Here is a 23,254-nt window from a genome sequence, read left to right as displayed (position 1 = left end):
AGAGTGGTGTCTTCATTACAGAAATGGAAGCCATTTTGCTATGAACAGTGACCAAAAAAAAAAAAAACCAAACAAACAAAGATGAAAGCAAACATGCATTTCAGCTTCCTATTTAGTGCACTCTTACTGGCTTTGGAGTAAATTTACAGTATGGTCATTGGGGCAGAGATGAGTCTAACCCCAATTAGAGAAAAACTAACTGTCAAAATAAAGCAAACAGAATCCCTGAAACTAATGCCTTTAGACAAGCTTCTCTTTTTGCCTTGAGAAATCTCCTATGTTCTCCTGTGTCTGTTTCAGACTACCATGGAGGTATCCTTCTCTTCTGTTTAACTTCAAGGATAGTCTTGAATTGACTTAACTAACCAAGTTCTTTCAAATGATTTTTAAAACCAGGTGGTACAGACAGCATTGTCAGAAACACAGGATCCTGAAGAGGTCTCAGTCACTGTCAAGGCCTTCATGACAGCTGATCTGCCTAATGAACTGATTGAGCTGCTGGAGAAGATTGTTCTGGATAACTCAGTCTTTAGTGAGCACAGGTGAGGGTATGCTGAGAGTAGCTGCTAACTCAGTCAGATTCAAGCACCTGCCTGATGTTCACTTTTCATTACAGTTTTGTCTCACCTTATCTGCCCAGCCTTATTGGCTGCTCCTCAGACATGTAGCCAGTCTTCTCACTGTGTTCTGTATCTTCAGACCTACCTGTATCTTCTAACCCAACCTAAATCCTGCTTTTTCCAGGACACTGTCCTTCCTCTTGCTGCTCTGGCCTGCATTGTTCTTTAACCTCACTGCTAAGAAAGGGAACTAATATTCATTAGGGGCTACTATGTCCCAAGTATGTTAAACTCTTGAAATCATTAACAAAAGTTTGAAAGCAAATGTCAAGAAAATTAAATCTGGGCATGTATTAGGGAAGATTTGCTGGAGATGTAATGTAGAAGTATGATGAGAAGGAGCTTGGGTAGGAAGAACATTCTAGGCAGAAACAACAGCATGGACAGACACCTTGGAAGTAATAAAATGTGCTTCAGTATGGTCACATCCAGCATTTATCTCCACTTTAAAATTCATTATCAGGGGTGTCTGGACGGCTCAGTCGGTTGAGCGTCCAAGTTCGGCTCAGGTCATGATCTCACAGTTCGTGAGTTCAAGCCCTGCGTAGGGCTCAGCTGTAGTGCTGACAGCTCAGAACCTGGAGCCTGCTTTGGATTCTGTGTCTCCCTCTTTCTCTGTCCCTCCTCTGCTCATGCTCTCTCTCTCTCTCTCTCAAAAATAAGTAAACATTAAAAAAAAAAGGAGGAAGAAGAGCCTGCCTTGTAACAAGGCTTCAGAGAATTCTGAGATAACATTCCAAGAAATAATGAGCTAATAGTAAAAATATTGAAAAAATGCATAAGGAAACAAGGCTCTATTAGTAAGAACTAGCAATAAAACAGGGTAGACTCAGATCTGCCTAAAGGGACTATGGGTATTGGAATTATCAGGCACAGAATATAAAATTGAATGTAATGTGTTTAAGTACCCAAAAACAATATCAAGCAGATTTTTTTAAATGCCAGATAACTTTGATAAATAAAAATAAATTTACATAGTTGGATTTGAAGTAAACTCTAAATGGGTTTAGTGGCATTAGAGAATAAATGAATGGAAAGATAGATGTGAAGAAATTGCAAGAATGTATCCAAGACACACAGATGGAAAATGTGAAAGAGTTTAAGAGGTGCACAGGTTAAAGGAAGACCTAATCAGGGCCTCAGAGAGAACAGGGAATGAGACACTGTTTGGAGGGAAAATGATGGAGATTTTAACAGAACTGATAGTTTAGTTCTCAATATCAGGAAGACCAGCAAATCCCAAGGAGGATTAATTTTTTTAAGGGTTTTTTTTTTTTTTTAAGTTATTGTTTTGAGAGAGAGCATGTGAGCAGGGTAGGGCCAGAGAGGTAGGGAGAGAGAGAATCCCAAGCAGGCTCCATGCTGTCAGCACAGAGCCTAGTGTGTGGCTCAAATCCATGAACTTCAAGATCTTGACCTGAGCTGAAACCAAGAGTCGGAAGCTCGACCAACTGAGCCACCCGGGCACCCTAGGAGGATTAATTTTTTAAAACCACCATTACACACATTATAGCAAAACTGTGGGACATCAAAAAACAAAAACAAAAACTTTTTTAAGCACCCAGAGAGAAGATAGATTACCTATAAAGAAATATGAATTAGCAGACTTCTGAGCAGCTTCAGTAGAAGCCAAAGGATATGGGATGATATGACTCAGAGTGTATAACATAAGGTTAATGAGAAGTTGGAAATAAAAAAATAAAGGTAGGCAAATGCAAACCTAAAAATTCTGGTATTATACTGACATTGTATGTTAATATACTATGACATTTTATGTTTATATGTATATACTATAAGGTCTTTATTTGTATCATACAAAATAGACTTTAAGGTAAAAACCATTGTTGAAGTAAAAAGAGCCAGTACAGTAGTCCCCCACTTACCCGTGATGTCATGTCCTATGGTTTCAGTGATCATGGTTAACCATGGTCCATCTGAAAGCAGACAGTGTGTCAGAAGTAGAGTAGTAGCCTAACACTGTGTCACAATGCCTACATCATTCACCTCACTTCATCTCATCACCTAGGCATTTTATCATCTTACTTCATCACAAGATGAAGGCTGAGTCCAGTACAATAAGATATTTTGAGAGCAAGAAACCACATTCACTAACTTTCATTTATGATATATTATAATTGTTCTATGTTATTATTAGTTATTGTTGTTAATCTCTTAGTGTGCCTGGGGTTTATAAAATAAAGTTTATCGGGGCGCCTGGGTGGCTCAGTCGGTTGAGCGGCCGACTTCGGCTCAGGTCATGATCTCGCGGTCCGTGAGTTCGAGCCCCGCGTTGGGCTCTGTGCTGACAGCTCAGAGCCTGGAGCCTGTTTCAGATTCTGTGTCTCCCTCTCTCTGACCCTCCCCTGTTCGTGCTGTGTCTCTCTCTGTCTCAAAAATAAATAAATGTTAAAAAAAAAAAAAAACTTTATAAAAAAAAATAAAAAATAAAAAAATAAAGTTTATTAGGGGCGCCTGGGTAGCTCAGTTGATTAGGTGACCGACTTCGGTTCAGGTCATGATCTCACAGTTTGTGGGTTCGAGCCCTGTGTTGCGCTCTGTCCTGACAGCTCAGAGCCTGGAGCCTGCTTTGGATTCTGTGTCTCCCCCTTTCTCTGCCCCCTCCCCTGCTCATACTGTGTTTCTCAATAATAAATAAACATTAAAAAAATTTTTTTTAATTAAAAAAAAATAAAGTTTATCATAGGTATGTATGTGCAGGAAAAAATAACAAAAAATAGGATTTGGTACTGTTTGTGGTTTCTTTTTTTTTTTTTAATTTTTTTTTAACGTTTATTTATTTTTGGGACAGAGAGAGACAGAGCATGAACGGGGGGAGGGGCAGAGAGAGAGGGAGACACAGAATCGGAAGCAGGCTCCAGGCTCCAAGCCATCAACCCAGAGCCTGACGCGGGGCTCGAACTCACGGACCATGAGATCATGACCTGAGCTGAAGTCGGATGCTTAACCGACTGAGCCACCCAGGCACCCCCTGTTTGTGGTTTCAAACCCCTACTGGGGGATCTTAGAATGTATTACCCACAGATGTGGAGGACTACTGTATAGAATGATGAAATATTCGGTTCACCAGAAAGATAATTCTGAACTTGTATATACCTAATAATAGAGCTTCAAAATATGTCAGGCAAAAAGTGACAAATCTGCAAGAAGACCCAGGCAAATTCACCATATGGGGAGATCTTAACATACCTCTCCAGGTAATTAATAGAACAATTAGCTTAAAAAATGAATATACTAGGGGTGCCTGGATAGCTCAGTCATTAAGCATCTGACTCTTGATCTCAGCTCAGGTCTTGATCTCAGGATTGTGAGTTTGGGCCCTGCGTTGAGGGGCCAAGCTTTTTTAAAAAATGAGTATATTAAGAAGTATACATAAGGGGTTCCTGGGTGGCTCCGTTGGTTAATCATCCAACTCTTGATTTTGGCTCAGGTCAGGGCTCTGCTCTGGCAGTGTGGAGCCTGCTTGGGATTCTCTCTTCCATCTTTCTCTCTGTCTCTACCCTGCTTGGTCTCTCTTTCAAAATAAATGAACTTGAAAAAAGGTTTTTTTAAGTATATATAAAAAATGAGTGTATTAAAAAGTATAGGGGCACTGGGGTGGTTCAGTCGGTTGGGCGTCCGACTTCAGCTCAGGTCATGATCTCGCAGTTTGTGAGTTCGAGCCCCACGTCAGGCTCTGTGCCGACAGCTCAGAGCCTGGAGCCTGCTTCAGATTCTGTGTCTCCCTCTCTCTCTGCCCCTCCCCCACTCGTGCTCTCTCTCTGTCTCTCAATAATAAATAAACGTTAAAAAAATTGTTTTTTAAAAAGTATAAAGACAATACTAAATATATTTCTTAAAGTAAATAAAAACAATATAACTAGTGACAGTTAATGTGAATTGTAAGCTTGGGGCACCTGGGTGACTCAGTTGGTTAAAGCATCTAATTTTTGCCCAGGTCATAATCTCACATGGCTTGAGTTCGAGCCATGCATTGGGCTTTCTGCTGTTAGCATAGAAGCTGCTTTGTATCCTCTGTCCCCCTCTCTCTCTGTCCCTCCCCTGCTCATTCTCTCTCTCAAATAAATAAACTTTTTTTCTAAATGTGAATTATTGGAGCGCCTGGGTGGCTCAGTGGGTTAAGCGTCCGACTTTGGCTTAGGTCATGATCTCACGGTTCATGGGTTCGAGCCCCATGTCAGGCTCTGCGCTGACAGCTAAGAGCCTGGAACCTGAGCTCTGTGTCTCCCTCTCTCTCTGCCCCTCCCCTGCTCGTGCTCTGTCTCTGTCTCTGTCTCTCAAAAATAAATAAACATTAAAAAAAGATTTTTTAAAAAATCAAAAAATTAAAAATTAAAAATAAAATAAAAATATGAATTATAAGCTTACTGGAATGAATTTACATATATTCAACAAGTAGACATGGTTACTAAAGAAAATCAGAAGACAAATAAATGAAAGAGCAAACTTCTACAATCTGTCCACTCAACCATTATAAACAACTTGATGTAAATTCATGAATGATCACATCATCTTGAAAGACATTAGTTTTACCCACATCACTGAAATTCATTGCAATACCCTAAAACACTCTATTTGTTTACTTATGAAACTTGACAGGAAGATTTTAAATTTTAAATCAGGGGTGCCTGGATGGCTCAGTCAGTTAAGCATCCAACTCTTGGTTTCAGTTCAGTTCATGACCTCGCAGTTCCTGAGTTTGAGCCCTGTATCAGGCTCTGTGTTGACAGTGTGGAGCCTGCTTGGAATTCTCTATCTCCTTCTCTCTCTGCCCCTTCCTCTCTCTCTCTCTCTCTCTCTCTCTCTCTCTCACCCTCCCTCTCAAAATTAAATAAATAACATCTAAAATTTTTCAAAAAAACTAAATTTTAAAACAAAAAGATAAAAGGCCAAGAATAGTGAAGATGCTGCTAACACAAATAATAGATCACCCAAGATGTGAGAGTAGGTTTTGGGATGACAAGGTACTTACTCTGATCTAGAATAATTACAAAATTTAAGACATGGTGGTTTGTGCAAGGAATAGAAAAACGGACCATAACAGTAGAGCAAAGAACCCTAAAATATGCCCACACATATGTAAAAAACTTAACTTGTAACATCTGGCTATGCAGATAGAAGTAATAGACTTTTCAGTAAATAATGTTGGGACAATTGATTACCCATGTGGGTGAAAGTTAAAATTGGACCCCTATCCTATACTCTGTAAAGATTTAAATATAAAAGTTAAAACTATAATGTTTTTAGAGTTTACGTTTAAAAGAAGAATATATTTGTGGCCTAATGAATGCTTAAGTCAGTTGCAAAAATATATAGACCATTTGTGAAAAACTTGCAAAACAGGACTATGTTAAACTTAAGAACTTTATCATACTAAGATGAGAAAAAGGGAAGCTACAAGCAGAGATGACATTTGCAACATACAGAACCAACAGAAACTAGCATGGAGAACATACAATAAAAGAAAAACTCCTGATAACAACCTGATAGAAAACTCAGCAAAGCACTTGAATGGTCCTTCAGCAAGAGGGGAGATAGCCCCGTGAGTCTAAGGCAGGACTGCAGCCTCATCAATCATCAAGGAAACACAGTCTGGCCGCTGTGTACTGCCCCTTTCCTCCTGCAGAGCAGTGGGGATCTAGGTCTCCTAATCAGCCTTGATGAGAATGTCGAGCAGCTGGGCCTCTTATATGCCCTGTTGGGAATGTTTTGTTCCTCTTGGAAAGCAGTACGTGTTAGAAGGCGTTTCCACTCCTGGTTCTGAACCCTGAAGAAACTCAGCTCACATGTATCAGGAGACATATGCAAGAATGCACAAAACAGCACAGTTTCCAGTAGCAAAGATCTCAGAGCAGTCCAGATACCCATCAGTAAAAGGGCTGTGGTACTGTCATACAGTGGAGTACCTTGTCACAGTGGAAATTAATGCTTATCCAACAGCATGGGTGAATCTTGGACCTAATTTTTAATACTTTTTTTCCCTTCTTCCCCCCTTCTTTTTAATTATTATACAGTAAAATTGGCCTTTTGTGAGGATGTACAGTACTAGGAATTTCACACATGCCTAGATTCATGTAAGTAACCACCATAGTTGGGGTACAGAACAGTTCCCTGACTCTGTGAAACTGACTTGTGCAAGCTGCCCTTTACATTTGTAGCTCCTGTACCCCTGACAGTCACCATCTGTCATTTATCACTATCATTCTAGTTTTGCCTTTCCAAGAATGTCATGTAAAAGGTATCACATACTGTGTAATCTTTTGAGACCTGGCTTCTTTCACACCTTTGAGATGTATCCAAGTTGTTGTGTGCATCAATAGTTTGTTCTCTTTTATTGCTGAATAGTGCTCTGTTGTATGAGTGTACAACAGTTTGCATATCTGCTTGGATATGCAGATCGAAGGACATTTGGATTGCTTTCAGTTTGGGGTGCCTATGAATATAGCTGCTATAAATGTTTGTGACCAGATTTTTGTTTGAACATACCTAGCAGTTGCTGAACCATTTGTTATATGTATGTTTAACTGTTTAAGAAGCTGCTAAACTATTGTTTTCCAGAGTGGCTGTACCATTTTGCATTCCTACCAGCAGTGTGAGAGAATCCTAGTTGCTCTACATCTTCACTAGCACTTGGTATTAATGGTATTTTTAATTTTAGCCATTCTAATAAGTGTATAGCAGGATGTCATTGTGGTTTTAATTTGCATTTCCCTGATGGGTAATGATGTTAAACAATTTTTCTTGTGCTTACCTGCCATCCATATATCCTCTTTGGTGAAGAGTCTCTAAATCTTTCACCTCTTTTTTATTTGGGTTATTTGGCTTTTCAGTGTTAAGTTTTGTTCTTTATTTTTTTTTAATGTTTATTTATTTTTGAGAGAGACAGAGTGTAAGTAGGGAAGGGGCAGGGAGAGAGAGGGAAACAGAATCCAAAGCAGGCCCAGGCTCTGGGCTGTCAGCACAGAGCCTGACGCGGGGCTCGAACTCACGGACCACGAGATCATGACCTGAGCTGAAGTCGGCTGCTCAACCGACTGAGCCACCCAGGCGCCCAAGTTTTGTTCTTTAAACAGTCTGAATTCAAGCCCTTTGTTTTATATGGGATTTGCAAGTATATTTTCCCAGTGTGGAGCTTGTCTTTTTATTCTCCTAATAGCACCATTTGCAGATTAAAAGTTTTCATTTTGATCAAGTCCACGTCATAAACTTTTCTCTTATGGTTTGTGTTTTGGTGTTTAGAACTCTGTGCCTAATCCTAGGTCAAAGATTCTTTCTGGATTCCTTCTAAAAGTTTTATAGTTTTGCATTTTACCTTTAAATCTATGGTCCGGCATCCAACAATGTATGAAGTTAAGCTTGAGGTTCATTTTTTTACATGTGGATATCCAGTCATTCCAGCATTATTTGTTGGGTCCTTTCTGCATTGAATTCCTTTTGCATCTTTGCCAAAAATCACTTGGCCGTGTAGTGTGATTCCTCCAACTTTATTCTTTTTTTTAATTTAAATTTTAGTTAACATACAGTGCAGTATTGGTTTCAGGAGTATAATTCAGTGATTCATCACTTACATATAAAACCCAGTGCTCCTCACAACAGGTGCCCTCCTTAGTACCCATCACCCTTCTAGCCTATCTCCCACCAACCTCCCTCCATCAACCCATAGTTTGTTCTTTATCATTAAGAGTCTCTTGTGGTTTGTTTCCCTCTCTTCTCTTTTCCCCCCACTTGCCATACGTTCATCTGTTTTGTTTCTTTGATTCTACATATGAGTGAAATCATATGGTATTTGTCTTTCTCTGATTCACTTATTTCACTTAGCATAATACATTCTAGCTCCATCCACATCATTGCAAGTAGCAAGATTTCATTCTTTTTGATGCCTGAGTAATATTCCTGTGTGTGTGTGTGTGTGTGTGTGTGTGTGTGTGTGTGTGTGCGCGCGCGCGCACACGTGCGTGCATGTGTATATAAAAGATATACGCATACACACACACACACACACACACACACACATAGTACATCTTCTTTATCTATTCATCAGTCAGTGGACATTTGGGCTTTCTTCCTAGTTTGGCTCTTGTTTTGTTTTGTTTTGTTTTTTATGAATTTTATTGTCAAATTGGTTTCCATACAACACCCAGGGCTCCTCCCAAATAGGTGCCCTCCTCAATGCCCATCACTCCACATCTGCTAGTTTGGCTATTGTTGATAATGCTGCTATAAACATTGGGGTGCATGTACCCCTTTTGAATGTGTACCTTTGTATCCTTTGGGTACATACCAACTGGTATAATTGCTAGATCATAATGTAATTATATTTTTAGTTTCTTGAAGAACCTCCATGCTTTCTCCAGAGTGCCTGCACCAGTTTGCATTCTCACCAACAGTGCAAGAGGGTTCCCTTTTTCTACATCCTTGCCAACACCCATTGTTTCTTGTGTTGTTAATTTTAGCCATTCTGACAGGTGTAAAGTAGTGTCTCATTGTGGTTTTAATTTGTGTTTCCCTGTTGATGAGTGATGTTGAGCATCTTTTCATGTGTCTGTTAGCCATCTGGATGTCTTCTTTGGAAAGGTGTCTATTCATGTCTTCTGCCCATTTTTTTAACTGGGTTATTTGTTTTTTGGGTGTTGAGTTTGATGAATTCTTTATAGATTTTGAATACTAACCTTTTATCAGATATGTCACTTCCTGATATCTTCTCCCATTTTGTAGGCTGCCTTTTAGTTTTGTTGATTGTTTCCTTCACTGTGCAGAAGCTTTTTAACTTGATAAAGTCCCAATAGTTCATGTTTGCTTTTGTTTCCCTTGCCTTCAGTGATGTGTCTAGTAATAAGTTGCTCTAGCTGAGGTCAAAGAGGTTGCTGCCTGTATTCTCCTCTAAGATTTTGATGGTTTCCTGTCTCACATTTAGGTCTTTCATCCATTTTGAATTTGTTTTTATGTACAGCATAAGAAAGTGGTCCAGTTTCATTCTTCTGCATGTTGCCATCCAGTTTTCCCAACACCATTTGTTGAAAAGACTGTCTTTTTTCCATTGGATATTCTTTCCTGCTTTGTCAAAGACCCAACTTTATTCTTGTTCAAAATTCAGAATTAGCCTTGTCTGTTATTGACAGGGAAACCTCCTGGAATTTTTATTGGAATTGCATGAGATCTGTAGACCAGTTTGGGGATGGACAGTTGCTATTTTTACTATGTTTAGTGTGAATACAGTGTGTCTCTCCATTAGATCTTTAACTTTTCTCATCAGCATTTTATATTTTTTAGTATCTAGATCATGTACATGTTTTATTAGATTTATACCTAAATATTTCATGCTTTGGGAGCTATTGTAAATAGGTACAGGGGTTTTTTTGTTTACAGTTGTACATTGCTGGTATATAGAACCCCAATTAATTTAATGGTTAACCTTGTATCCTGATATGTTGCTAAGCTTACTTATTTGTCCTAGAATTTTTTTTCTTTATAGATTCCTTGGAATTTCTATCAATCATGTTGCCTGCAAATAGGGACAGTTGTATTTCTTCCTTTCTAATCTAGATGCTTTTTATTTATTTTGCTTGCCAAACTGCCTTTACTAGAGCCTCCAGTAGAATGTTGAATAAAAGAGGGGAGAGTGGATATCCTTGTCTTCTTCCTGATCCTAGGGGGAAGCATTTGGTCTCTCACTATTGAGAGCTGTGGATATTTGGTAGATGGCCTTCATCAGATTGAAGAAGTTTCCTTGTATTTCTAGTTTGCTGAGAGTCTTTATCATTACTAGGTGTTGGATTTTGTCACATGCTTTTTCTGAATCAATTAATGATGATCATGCTGTTTTTCTTTTTATGATTCTTAATATGCATTACATTCATTTTTTCCCACATTTTTAATAAGGCAAAAGAAAACAAGTTTTATAAGAATGTATTTAGTATGATTAAAGTTCAAAAACATGAAAAACCACCTATATTGTTTATATACACAATTTATATGGTAGAATTATAAAGAACCACAAAGAACTAATAGAGGCACAGTTCAGGAAAATAGGCATCTGTGAAGTGGGAGCAGAGGCAGCTCCTAGAGAACCCACAGCCGCCCTCCAGTGATTGGGGTGCTCTGATTTCTCCTAGCTGGTGCTTTCTCAAGACTTTGGACCACATATACTTCATAAATATTCTATTGTATCTATTCACCAATCATGTGTATGTATTTTAAATATTTTTTTAAATTTATTTTTAACATTTATTCATTTTTGAGAAACAGAGACAGAGTGTGAATGGGGGAGGAGCAGAGAGAGAGGGAGACACAGAATTCGAAGGAGGCTCCAGGCTCTGAGCTGTCCAGAGCCTGACACGAGGCTCAAACTCACAAATTGCAAGATCATGACCTGAGCTGAAGTCGGACACTTAACCAACTGAGCCACACAGACACCCCTTAAATATTTTTAAATTGGAGGTCTTGTGCTGGTCAATCTTCGAAAGAGTGTTGTGTACAGCTTTCATTCCTGTGATACTGTGCTGATCACCCCTTCTTCTCAGGAATCTCCAGAATTTGCTGATCCTGACTGCCATCAAGGCAGACCGTACACGGGTCATGGAATACATCAGCCGCCTGGACAACTACGATGCCCCAGACATTGCGAACATCGCCGTTAGTAGCGCACTGTATGAGGAGGCCTTCGCCATCTTTCGCAAGTTTGATGTGAATGCATCAGCAATCCAGGTGAGCTGCTGAGTGCTTTCATGTTAAACCCTAGTGCCTTCTGGTTGTCCGATATGTCTCTCAGATTCTTGTGCTCTTTTCTGCTCAACAGTAACCCATCTTCCCAGCCTGTTGGCTTCTTCTCTGTTGGGTGCTCCTGCTGTCTGGCAGTTATCCCCACTTCCTGGTCATTCCCCTAGACTTGGGTACCTGATGCAAGGTTGTGTGGTCAGCCCTGGTGACTGAGGTGTTCTGATTGTCAGGGGCCCTCACATGTGACTGCTGCAGTTCTTCACCATCTGCTGCCTCAACTCCCTAGAGCAGTCCTGCCAGCCCTCCTGCCCGTTTTCAACCCCACCAAGAGCCCTTCCCTTAACCCTCCTCCCTTTCCTCCCAGTCTGTTGGCCTTTTCTGGTTTTATTTCCAAATGGATTGTAAACCACAGGACAGATCACTTTAGTTGCTGTCTTACCAAAATTCTCTATGTCCTTGCCTCTTCCCTTACCATTTTTCTGTATCTCCTTATGAAATCTCAGATCTATAAGCCCCCCTTTTTGGTTCATACATGGTCTGTGGCCTTGCTGTGAGATCAAATCTATATGGGGTGGGGAGGGGCAACTGCTGTACCCCAGCCCTCCAGACTGTCCTTCAAGCCTGTGTTCTCTTGTTTGTTTGTTTGTTTGTTTTTTCATTTAAGTGGAAGTTAGTTAACATATAGTGTAATAATAATTTCAGGAATAGAATTTAGTGGTTCATCACTTACGTGTAACAACCCGTGTTCATCCCAACAAGTGTCCTTCTTAATGCCCCTCACCCCTTTAGCCTTGTGCCTACCCAACACCCTACCAGCAACCCTCAGTTTGTTTTCTGTATTTAAGAATCTCTTACAGTCTGTCTCCCTCTCTGTTTTTATATTATTTTTGCTTCCCTTCCCTTTTGTTCATCTGTTTTGTATCTTAAATTCCATATGAGTAAAATCGTATATTTGTCTTTCTCTGACTTATTTCACTTAGCATAATATACTCTAGCTTTACATACGCTGTTGCAAATGGCAAGATTTCATTATTTTTGATCACCAAGTAATATTCCATTGTATGTATGTGTATACCACAACTTCTTTATCCATTCATCAGTCAATGGGCATTTGGTCTCTTTCCCTACTTTGGCTATTGTCCGTAGTGCTGCTATAAACATTGGGGTGCATGTGCCCTTTTGAAACAGCATACCTGTATCCCTTGGATAAATACCTAGTGGTGCAATTGGTGGGTTGTAGGGTAGTTCTATTTTTAATATTTTGAGGAACTTCCGTACTTTTCTCCAGGGTGACTGCACCAGTTTGCATTCCCACCAGCAGTACAAAAGGTTATCTCTTTCTCTGCATCCTTGCCAACATCTGTCATTGCCTGAATTGTTAATTTTAGCCATTCTGACGGTGTGAAGTGGTCTCTCATCGTGGTTTTGATTTGTATTTCTCTGTTGATGAGTGATGTTGAGCATCTTTTCACATGTCTGTTAGCCATCTGGATATCTTCTTTGGAAAGGTATCTATTCATATCTTTTACCCGTTTCTTCACTGAATTGTTTTTTGGGTGTTGAGTTTGATAAGTTATTTATAGATTTTGGATACTACCCCTTTATTTGATATGTCATTTGGAAATATCTTCTCCCATTGGACCAGCTGCCTTTTAGTTTTGCTGATTGTTTCCTTTGCTGTGCAGAAGATTTTTATCTTAATGAGGTCCCAATAGTTTATTTTTGAAGCCTGTTTTCTGCCTGATGAGCTATCTCACTCCCTATAGTAGCTCTTTGAGCCTTTTTCCACCCTATATGCCCCATTGTACTATCTTACCAGGATCAGGAGGCAACTTCCATATCCTCTTCCTGGCCCAAAAAGCTTAGCTTGGCTGTCCATTTCTTTATGCCTTTTCGTTGGAGTGTCTCTTCTCTGCATGGCATATTCCTCCTATATAATAGATCTTGTCCTTTCCCTCCATTCATCATCTAAGAAATACTTAATGCCCAGTTGCTTTGGACTGAATTGAAATGGTCATGCAGCTTTAGGCAAAATGTAGAACTGAACAAAAATCCATCTGCTCCATGGAGCTGACTGTGTGTTGTGGAGAACGAGAACCCTCTTGTGTAACCCCTAGGTCCTGATTGAGCACATTGGAAACCTAGACCGAGCATACGAGTTTGCGGAGAGATGCAATGAACCTGCTGTGTGGAGTCAGCTGGCCTATGCCCAGCTCCAGAAAGACTTGGTGAAGGAAGCCATCGACTCCTACATCAGAGCTGACGACCCTTCCTCTTACTTGGAAGTCGTTCAGGCAGCCAGTAGGAGCAGTAAGTTAACCTCTCCCCAGGGCTCTGCTTCTCACTGGTGTGAAGCCTGGCAAGACAAGGATGTCACCCTCCCAGGAATTTGCACATATTATACATCCAGAGATACTGGAGACACTGCTGAATGAAAATTTTTCGAAAGAACCTGAAATAACTGTTAAACTCTGTTAATGACACTAGCTCTTCAGTTGAATGTTAACTAGGTACTAGCTCTTTGGTTGACTAGACAGTTTAAGCACAATGGATAGCATTATCGTGGTAATCTTAAGGTCAGAAACTTAGACCCAGAGCTTCTTCTGGCCTTTGCAGTTGACTGTGGTGCTCACTTCTCCAGGGGCTGGAATAAGCATCCTGTTTCCTGGTGAGGTCTTTACTTGGTGAAATGGAGGTCCCCATCCTCAGGGTCAGCCCCCATGTGGTTCTGCCCTTTCTGTTTCTCCCACCTGGGATGGAGTTCTACTTATCAGGCAAACAAATCCTTCTAGACCTTATCTGGAGCCCAAGCCCTCACTAGAGCAGAGTGGGAATGTAAACGTCTTAGCTGAGGACAGAATGGGAGGAATTGAGCCTCCTGTTTAAATTTAGCAGCTCTGAATTAACCTATTTTTGTTTTCTGTCTTTAGACAATTGGGAAGATCTGGTGAAATTCCTACAGATGGCCAGGAAAAAGGGCCGTGAATCCTATATAGAGACTGAACTTATTTTTGCCCTGGCTAAAACTGGTCGCCTGTCTGAGTTAGAAGATTGTATTAATGGACCCAACAATGCCCACATCCAACAGGTAGGTCATGCCCTGGGGACCATGAACTGCTGCACATAGGTTCAGGGATTTCTCCCTAGAGTGGCTCAAATATGCCACACAGTGAATTAAGTCCTTTATTACTGTCACTGGTATGGGAGTTAAGGCCACTGGCTGTGCACATCAGAATGATTCTCCTAGAGAAGAAAGTGTCAGGACTATGTGCCAGTGTTCTAGCTATTATTGCTGGAGAGCAAATTGAACTGAGCAATTGGCCAGGTAAAACAGATATGTTGGAAATTAATAGCTTTTCCATATGTCAGCAATTATCAAATAACATAATGGGAAAAATATTTTTTAAAGTCTATTTATTTTAAGAGAGAGAGAGAGCACAAGTCAGTGAGGGGCAGAGAGGGAGAATCCCAATCAGGCACTGACAGTGCAGAGCCTGATGTGGGGGTCGAATTCACAAACCGTGAGATCATGACCTGAACGAAAGTTGGCCATTTAACCAACTGAGCCACGCAGGCACCCCAAAGATATTTTAAAAAAATTTTTTAATGTTTATTTTTTTGAGATAGAGCATGAGCAAGGGAGGGGCAGAGAGAGAGGGAGATGCAGGATCCAAAGCAGTGTCAGGACTGCTGAGGTGTCAGCACAGAGCCCGACGGGGCTCAAACCCACAAACCGTGAAATCATGACCTGAGCTGAAGTCAGATGCTTAACTGACTAAGCACCCCCCCAAGCACCCCAAAAATATTTTTTAAAGTAGGAGTAACATCAGGGAGCCTGGGTGGCTCAGTCGGTTAAGCATCTGACTCTTGATTTCAGCTCAGGTCACAATTTCATGGTTTGTGAGAGCAGCAGAGAACCTGCTTGGGATTCTCTCTCCTTCTGTCTCTGCCTCTTCCCTACTTGTCCTTTCTCTCTCCCTTTCTGTCTCTCTTTAAAAATAAATAAACTTAAAAAAAAATGAATAACACAAAAATGTTTAAACTCAACTTAAGGAAAAATGTTAAATAAAAAAAAGATCTAAAGAACTGTAAAGTCTGCTATTTCCTCAGGTAAAGTGTTACCCCTAGAAAAAGTGATAGAGATGAAGGGATAATGGAATGTATTCTAACCCCTCTTAAAAGAAAACACACACTTTACTGAAATAACACAAAAGTGGACTCTTGATTCTTTAATTCAGAGTAAGAACCAATTAACTGGAAATTAGGTTGGGGTTTTAAAAGGGCTTAAAAGTTCATCATGTAATTTTATAGTTAAAATTCCAGATGAAAGGTAAAAGTTGAGAAGTTTTGGGGCACCTGGGTGGCTCAGTCGGTTAAGCATCCAACTTCAGCTCAGGTCATGATCTCACAGTTTGTGGGTTCGAGCTCCACATTGAGCTCTGTGCTGACAGCTCAGAGCCTGGAGCCTGCTTTGGATTCTGTGTCTCCCTCTCCCTCTCTCTCTCTCTGCCCCTCCCTGACTCACGCTCTGTCTCTCTGTCTCAAAAATAAATAAAAATGTTAAAAAAAAAGTTGAGAAGTTTTTTCCTTAAAAAAAGTTTTAAACATTTATTTGAATCTTTGTGTAAGGAAGGAATTTTTAAGAATATAAGCAGTGGAAGAAAGCACAAAGGAAAGTATCAGTTCATCTAATGCATAAAAGTTTTAAATATATGTATATTCCTAATCATGGGCCTCATAGGTCTAGATGTAAAAATAAATCCAAAGAAAGAAGAAAAGGCCCACAGAGCCTTACATATAAATACTTAATTATTGCAGCATGATTTATACTATTAACAATTAAAAGCCAGTGTCCAAAAAAGAAAATAAGTAAACAACATCCACCAGTGGAATATAATACAGCCATTACAAGTATTTAGAGCCTTGTTTGTGATAGAAAAACCTTTCAAAGTAAGTTCCAGCTGAGTGAAATCCTGCATGTACAATATGATGAACGTATCTACCTGCCTAGAAAAATGTCCCAGGTGGTGATAGTGAAGAACTCAGGGTTATGGATTGGGCAGTACTATTCCATTTCCTTTCACTTGCCTGTGTTTGCCAAGTCTTGTTTTAATCGGTGACCATAACTTTTATAATTACCTTTATGATCAGAAAATTAATAAAGGTCCAATGGAAAAAAGACAGTCTCTTTAACAAATGGTGCTGGGAGAACTGGACAGCAACATGCAGAAGGTTGAAACTAGACCACTTTCTCACACCATTCACAAAAATAAACTCAAAATGGATAAAGGACCTGAATGTGAGACAGGAAACCATCAAAACCTTAGAGGAGAAAGCAGGAAAAGACCTCTCTGACCTCAGCCGTAGCAATCTCTTACTCGGCACATCCCCAAAGGCAAGGGAATTAGAAGCAAAAGTGAATTACTGGGACCTTATGAAGATAAAAAGCTTCTGCACAGCAAAGGAAACAACCAACAAAACTAAAAGGCAACCAACGGAATAGGAAAAGATATTTGCAAATGACACATCGGACAAAGGGCTAGTATCCAAAATCTATAAAGAGCTCATCAAACTCCACACCCGAAAAACAAATAACCCAGTGAAGAAATGGGCAGAAAACATGAAGAGACACTTCTCTAAAGAAGACATCCGGATGGCCAACAGGCACATGAAAAGATGTTCAACGTCGCTCCTTATCAGGGAAATACAAATCAAAACCACACTCAGATACCACCTCACGCCAGTCAGAGTGGCCAAAATGAAGAAATCAGGAGACTATAGATGCTGAAGAAGATGTGGAGAAACAGGAACCCTCTTGCACTGTTGGTGGGAATGCAAATTGGTGCAGCCGCTCTGGAAAGCAGTGTGGAGGTTCCTCAGAAAATTAAAAATAGACCTACCCTATGACCCAGCAATAGCACTGCTAGGAATTTATCCAAGGGATACAGGAGTACTGATGCATAGGGGCACTTGTACCCCAATGTTTATAGCAGCACTGTCAACAATAGCCAAATTATGGAAAGAGCCTAAATGTCCATCAACTGATGAATGGATAAAGAAATTGTGGTTTATATACACAATGGAATACTACATGGCAATGAGAAAAAATGAAATATGGCCTTTTGTAGCAACGTGGATGGAACTGGAGAGTGTGATGCTAAGTGAAATAAGCCATACAGAGAAAGACAGATACCATATGGTTTCACTCTTATGTGGATCCTGAGAAACTTAACAGAAACCCATGGGGGAGGGGAAGGAAAAAAAAAAAAAAAGAGGTTAGAGTGGGAGAGAGCCAAAGCATAAGAGACTGTTAAAAACTGAGAACAAACTGAGGGTTGATGGGTGGTGGGAGGAAGGGCAGGGTGGGTGAGGGGTATTGAGGAGGGCACCTTTTGGGATGAGCACTGGGTGTTGTATGGAAACCAATTTGACAGTAAATTTCATATATTAAAAAATAAAAAATAAATAAATTTAAAAAAAAAGAAAATTAATAAAGGTATTAGAAAATGATACCTTGTCCCCAGCAACATGGATGGAACTGGAAGGTATTATGCTGAGTGAAATAAGTCAGTCAGAGAAGGATAGATATCATATGTTTTCACTGATATGTGGGTCTTGAGAAACTGATCAGAAAACCATGGGGGAAGGGAAGGGGAAAAAAATAAATACAAACAGAAAGGGAGGGAGGCGAACCACAGGAGACTATTAAATACAGAGAGTGGTGTGGATGGGTGGATGAGGGATTTGGGGAGAGGGAAAATGGCTGATGGGCACTGAGGAGGGCACTTGTTGGGATGAGCACTGGGTGTTGTATGGAAGCCAATTTGACAATAAATTATATTCATAAAAAAAAGAAAAAATGAAACCTTGTCCAGAATCTCCCTCTGAATTCATAATAGAATTCTCCTGGCTAGTGAGCCTATTATATATCATAGCCAGAGATGCTGCCCTGGGTCACACAGAAGGTATTTCCCACTGGAAGCTGGCCAGACTGGGAAGCCCAGATGGCTTTTTTTGTTCTTCGCCTCTGTTCATGGCGTCCCTAAGGCCCTGTTCCCTGCCTTCCACAGTCCTCCAAGGTGGGTTCAGTACGCTTCAGCCAGATCCAGCCCACCACCTGTTTTTATGTTTCCCACAGTCTGGCTTCTGGTGACTACATTCCCATGATGTCAATTAACTCATTTTCCCTGGATTGTCTATAGATTGGTAGTAACAACAGTCTTAAAGGATCATACACTTCGACACAATACTTCATTAATCCATCCATTCAACAAACTTTTCTTGAGCATCTGCCATGTGCCAGGGTAGAGACTGTGGATGCAGGTGTGACAATAGTAGTCAGATTTCTCCCTTTGTGGATCTTAAGATCCATTTGAGAAATTTGTGATGTGTTAAATGGTATGTGTTTAGAAGAAAAGTGCAGCAGGGAGGGGGGGTGGGCAGTGTAGAACAGGTGATGTGGTAAGGTGGGCGGTGCCCTTCTAGACAGGTGGCTAGGAAGGTGTCCTGCAGGTGAATTCTTGAGTCTGCATCCCTCTGGGGGAGGAGGCCTGAGTGCAGAGAGAACGGCCTGTGCAGGGGTGCTTTGAGTAGTGTTTGCGTGTGTTGCAGGAACAGAGGTAGTCCAGGTGACTGAGGCAGTACAGTCAAACACAGGCTCACAGTTCAAGCCAAAGAGGGGAGAGGTGGTTTTTTGGCATGACGCGTCAGGACTTGTGGGCCACCAGCAGGATTCTGGATTCCACTCTGGGTGAGACCAGAGGACTCTGAGCAGAGGAGACCATGATCTGGTCTTAAGGGTTAATAGAACTCCTCTGGTTGCTGTCCTGAAAACAGACTGAAGCACAGAGGCAGAAGCAGTGAGAGAGATAAGAGGCTGTTCAGTAGCCCAGGCCAGAATCAATGGCCACTCAGAGAAATGAGTTAAGGTGAGTGACAGAGAGCTGGTGGTAAGCTTGGGTTGCTGGTGGAGTGTGACTGAGAAGGGGAAGTGAGGCAACTATGCCATGCGGGGCATGAGACAGTCCTGGACAGATGGACTTGTGCCTACTGAGGTGGAGGCCATGTAGGAGCCTGTCTTGGGGGCAGTCAGGACTTATGCAGACAAGTTCGATCTCAGCTTCCATGGGCATCTGTCCAACTGGGTACAGGAGTACAATTTCCAAGGAGAGTTTGGGACAAGAGCTATAAATGTAGCAGCCTTCAGTGTGCAGTTGACACTGTGCAGTGGGGAGAGGCTGAGGCCTGAGACCAGGCACCCCAACAGGGAAAAGTTGAGCTGGAAAGTGGCTGGGAGTGGGGACACAAAAGCAAGGGGTTGTACAGGGAAGCAAGTAGGGGTCTGTCAGGGAGAGAGATGGGTAAGCCAGATGCTGTGCATCCTGAGCTGGAGATGCAGCAGCGGTGACCCTGTTAGGGAGTCGGCAAGAGCCTAATTGCAGAAGCCCAAGAGGACAGAATGAAACTGGGAACAACTCTTAAGAAACATCTCTTCTAAGAAATGTGGCTCAGAAGGAAAGAGTAGAAGTAGAATGGTAGCTGATAGCTGGACTCAGATCTCAGTGAAGATTGGTTGGTTTGGTTTGGAGCTGGGGAAAACAACAGTGATTCCTTAAGCTTGTAGGAGTGATTTAGTACAGAGGGAGAAATCTCTGCCAGGGGTTACAGAGGAGAGGGGCTGGGGTCATGTGCACAATGGAGTTGGATTTGGTGGCCAGGTGAGGGCCAAAGATGCAGCTAGGGGAAAGGCTCAGTCCTAGTGCTTATGGAAGGATTCTTCTGGTTGTGTCTGTCTCCTCAGCTTGAGCTGCTGGATTTGGGGAGGGGAGATAGGAAATGGTGTGCAAGGAGTAAGTACCTGGGTTGAGAATTGCTAGTGTTGGGAGCTCCTCTGGGATCACTGTCATAAATTGAAGAGAGCCTGGGCAGCACTTTGGGGTTCAGTTGTTTGAATTTAGCTCTGCAGTCCCAGGTGTGGAGTTGACAGAGAACCACTCTGAATAGGACTGGGGTTTGACTGAGTGAGCAAAGCCAAGTATAACCAAGGGAGTGAGGGGAGAGTCACATGGCTTGCCAACAGCTGGCAAGCTGGGAGGAGAGTTGGCAGGGTATAGATGGGAGTGGTGGGGTGCTGGAGGCGGTGAGCTGGAAAGAAAGGGAGGTGGCAGGCAGAGAATGGGTTCTTATGCTAGGCTTCCCAGGGGTGGCACCTGATAGTAACCCCCTGTTGTCATGAGGAACACAGGTCCTCAGAGCAGAGGTAGTCAAAGAAAGCTAAAGCTGTCTCGAAATGAGGGAGATCTGTGGATGACAGCAAGAACGAGGGCTGGTGTGTGATCCCTGGCAGGCTATTCTCTGGTGGGCAGCTGTTACTGGGGAGGAGGGGACTGGCCTTGAAGCAGCAAGGAGCACAGCTCTGAGGCCAGGCCTACTGGGGTACAGATGTGGGAGATGACAGCCAGTATACACAGGAGCAGGTAGGTGGAGACCACAGGCTCAGTGGCACACTTCCTTCTTCAGAAGTTCTGTGGTGGCCCAGGCTGCTGTGTAATCAGAAAGATACTCATCTTCTTTGAAAACAAAACACCTGTGTTCTTTGAGAACACCCCTGTCACTTAGAAACTTTAAACCAACTCTAGAGAATCTTACCATTTAAGAAGGGCTCAGAAAGCTACTCGGTTGTTCATAGGTTGGAGACCGCTGTTACGAGGAGGGAATGTATGAGGCTGCCAAGCTGCTCTACAGCAGTGTTTCTAACTTTGCCCGCCTGGCTTCCACCCTGGTCCACCTTGGAGAGTATCAGGCAGCCGTGGACAGCAGCCGCAAAGCCAACAGCACCCGGACGTGGAAGGAGGTAAGCATAGGAAGTCTCCAGGAGACCACTAGTCTCCCAGGCCTTCCTGCCTTATCCTTCCTTCCTCTACACTCTTGTGCCAGCTGGGATGTGTCTGGATGCCTGCCTTGTCCAGGTAGGATTCTGAGTCTTCAGGAAGGCTCAGAGATCCTCATAAGCTAGCATTTGTGGTTGAGGCAAAGGCCCTAGAGAACCCTGTGTTCGACCAATCATCTCCCAGAAGTTGTCTTAATAGCATGGAATTATCAGTATGAGAAGTCATATCATAATTTAAAATATTTTTTAAAATCGTATGACCTTATTAGTGGTATAATCAATGTAAGTTGGCATTTTGGTCTCTTGTAGTAAATTGGTAGGGCATGTTGTCTTATAGCGAGCTCTCTGATGATATCAGAATCCTCTGTGAGTAGAAAAATGTTTGTAAAGAGAAGTGCAAAAGATTTAGCTTCAATGAATCTCTGAAGTATTACTTAATAAAAGATTAAAACCCACCTAAATGTCCAATATCAAGGGCATGGCTAAATAGTGTACATATTGCAATGCTACCAAAATGAACAGGAGGTTACAGAAGAAGAGGTTTCAAGTATTCTGTGAGAAATGTGTAGTAAGTAGAATGTCAAGTGTAATTCCATTCTGTGAGTATGTGAGAGAGAGATCTGGTGAGTGCTATATAACAAGAAAAATAGTGAGTAACAATTGTGTCTCAGGGTAATGACCAGTTTTTGCTGGGTTATGTGATTTTTTTTTTCTGGGTTTTCTGCCAGCTCTGCCTATAGGTATGAGGTCTCTCTTTAGCCCTTGAAAGAAGAGCAGCTTAAAGGCCCTTTCTGAGTCCTTTTGAGCAGAAGCCCAAGAGGTTCTTCCACTTCTCGGAGCTTGTCATTAAGTGCCCATACTGCAGAATGCCTAAAACAAAAGTTCAGTTTAAAAAATATTTATGAAAGCTCCTCCTGTATAAACAGTACTCAGATCTACTGTGCTCCATTGACAGTTATTCTTGAGCTTTGTAAAACTGTTTTCAAGTCCCAAACCTGAAATTCCAGCTTTGCTTCCCTGTCACCCAGAGAGACCTCCACATCTCAGGGTATAGAAGTAATTCATGATCCCTCTTCTCTCTGGTCTCAAACACCCCCTTGGCCTGCAGATTAGAAATGTCATTATTGTTTCTCCCAGTCTCACACAGCTCACCTTTCAGTTACTTACTTACTCAGAATCTAACTTTAAAAACACTGTTTGCTGCTATTTCTTCATTTGTAGTTGCATCCCTGGAAGCCAGCTGTTGTGGCACTGTGCCCTTTCTTGGGAACACTCATGCTGTCTGGCCTTCCTTCCGATAGGTATGCTTTGCATGCGTGGATGGGCAGGAGTTCCGCCTTGCACAACTGTGTGGTCTTCACATTGTCATTCACGCAGATGAGCTGGAGGAGCTGATACGCTATTACCAGGTAATTAGTCTCTGGCCAGAAGTGATCTCTACTGGCAGTGGAGATGATTAGTGCGACTTAAATGCTCCAAATAAAGGGACACTCGTTCCCTTATCACATCCATGGGTAGGCATACGAAGCACTGTCTCTATGGGAAAGCCTTTTCATGTGCTAGACATAAATCCATATGCTGTCCATAAATCATATTGGTATGTTAGATCTCTTGGACCTCACTGCTGGCTGGTATTTGTGTTTTTAACACAAATGGAGTTTTAACACAAAAGGAGTATGCCCCCTTCTCTTGTGTCCTTGGACCTTCAGAAGCCCAGACAGTGGCTTGCACATGTGGATAACCATTGGGTAACTTGCTGGGAACACTGTGACCCAGTCATGGCAGAGCCACAGCCTATACCCCAGTCGCCCAGAGTGTGTGGCCCACAGAGGGTATGATTATCAGGTGCCATAGAGACAGAGGACATATGACAGTCCAGGGGAGGGAACCCCAGGAGAACTTTGAAGGGTGGGAGCTGTCCGTGTCAGTGTCATAGTTAAGTTTCACTGTCAAGTGGTTGACACACATCAGTGTGTTTGGGGCCTGGGCCTCTGCTTATGGGAGTCCTGGA

The 23,254-nt window shown here is 41.8% G+C and overlaps 1 protein-coding gene across 3 annotated transcripts in view; it reads left to right on the top strand.

Annotated features, from left to right (window-relative positions):
* Positions 1 to 23,254, top strand: part of CLTCL1 (clathrin heavy chain like 1) — a 105,161-nt gene that overhangs the window by 67,358 nt on the left and 14,549 nt on the right. For all 3 annotated transcript variants that reach the window (XM_058692973.1, XM_058692972.1, XM_058692971.1), the window contains 6 exons: positions 397 to 542; positions 11,159 to 11,342; positions 13,472 to 13,664; positions 14,285 to 14,442; positions 21,043 to 21,207; positions 22,545 to 22,652. In XM_058692973.1, the coding sequence (XP_058548956.1) occupies positions 397 to 542; positions 11,159 to 11,342; positions 13,472 to 13,664; positions 14,285 to 14,442; positions 21,043 to 21,207; positions 22,545 to 22,652 (954 nt within the window). The remainder of the gene's footprint in view (positions 1 to 396; positions 543 to 11,158; positions 11,343 to 13,471; positions 13,665 to 14,284; positions 14,443 to 21,042; positions 21,208 to 22,544; positions 22,653 to 23,254) is intronic.

Source organism: Neofelis nebulosa, chromosome 11 (assembly GCF_028018385.1).
Source record: "Neofelis nebulosa isolate mNeoNeb1 chromosome 11, mNeoNeb1.pri, whole genome shotgun sequence".
NCBI classification, from domain to species: Eukaryota; Metazoa; Chordata; class Mammalia; order Carnivora; family Felidae; genus Neofelis; species Neofelis nebulosa.
This window is presented reverse-complemented; position numbering and strand designations above follow the sequence as displayed.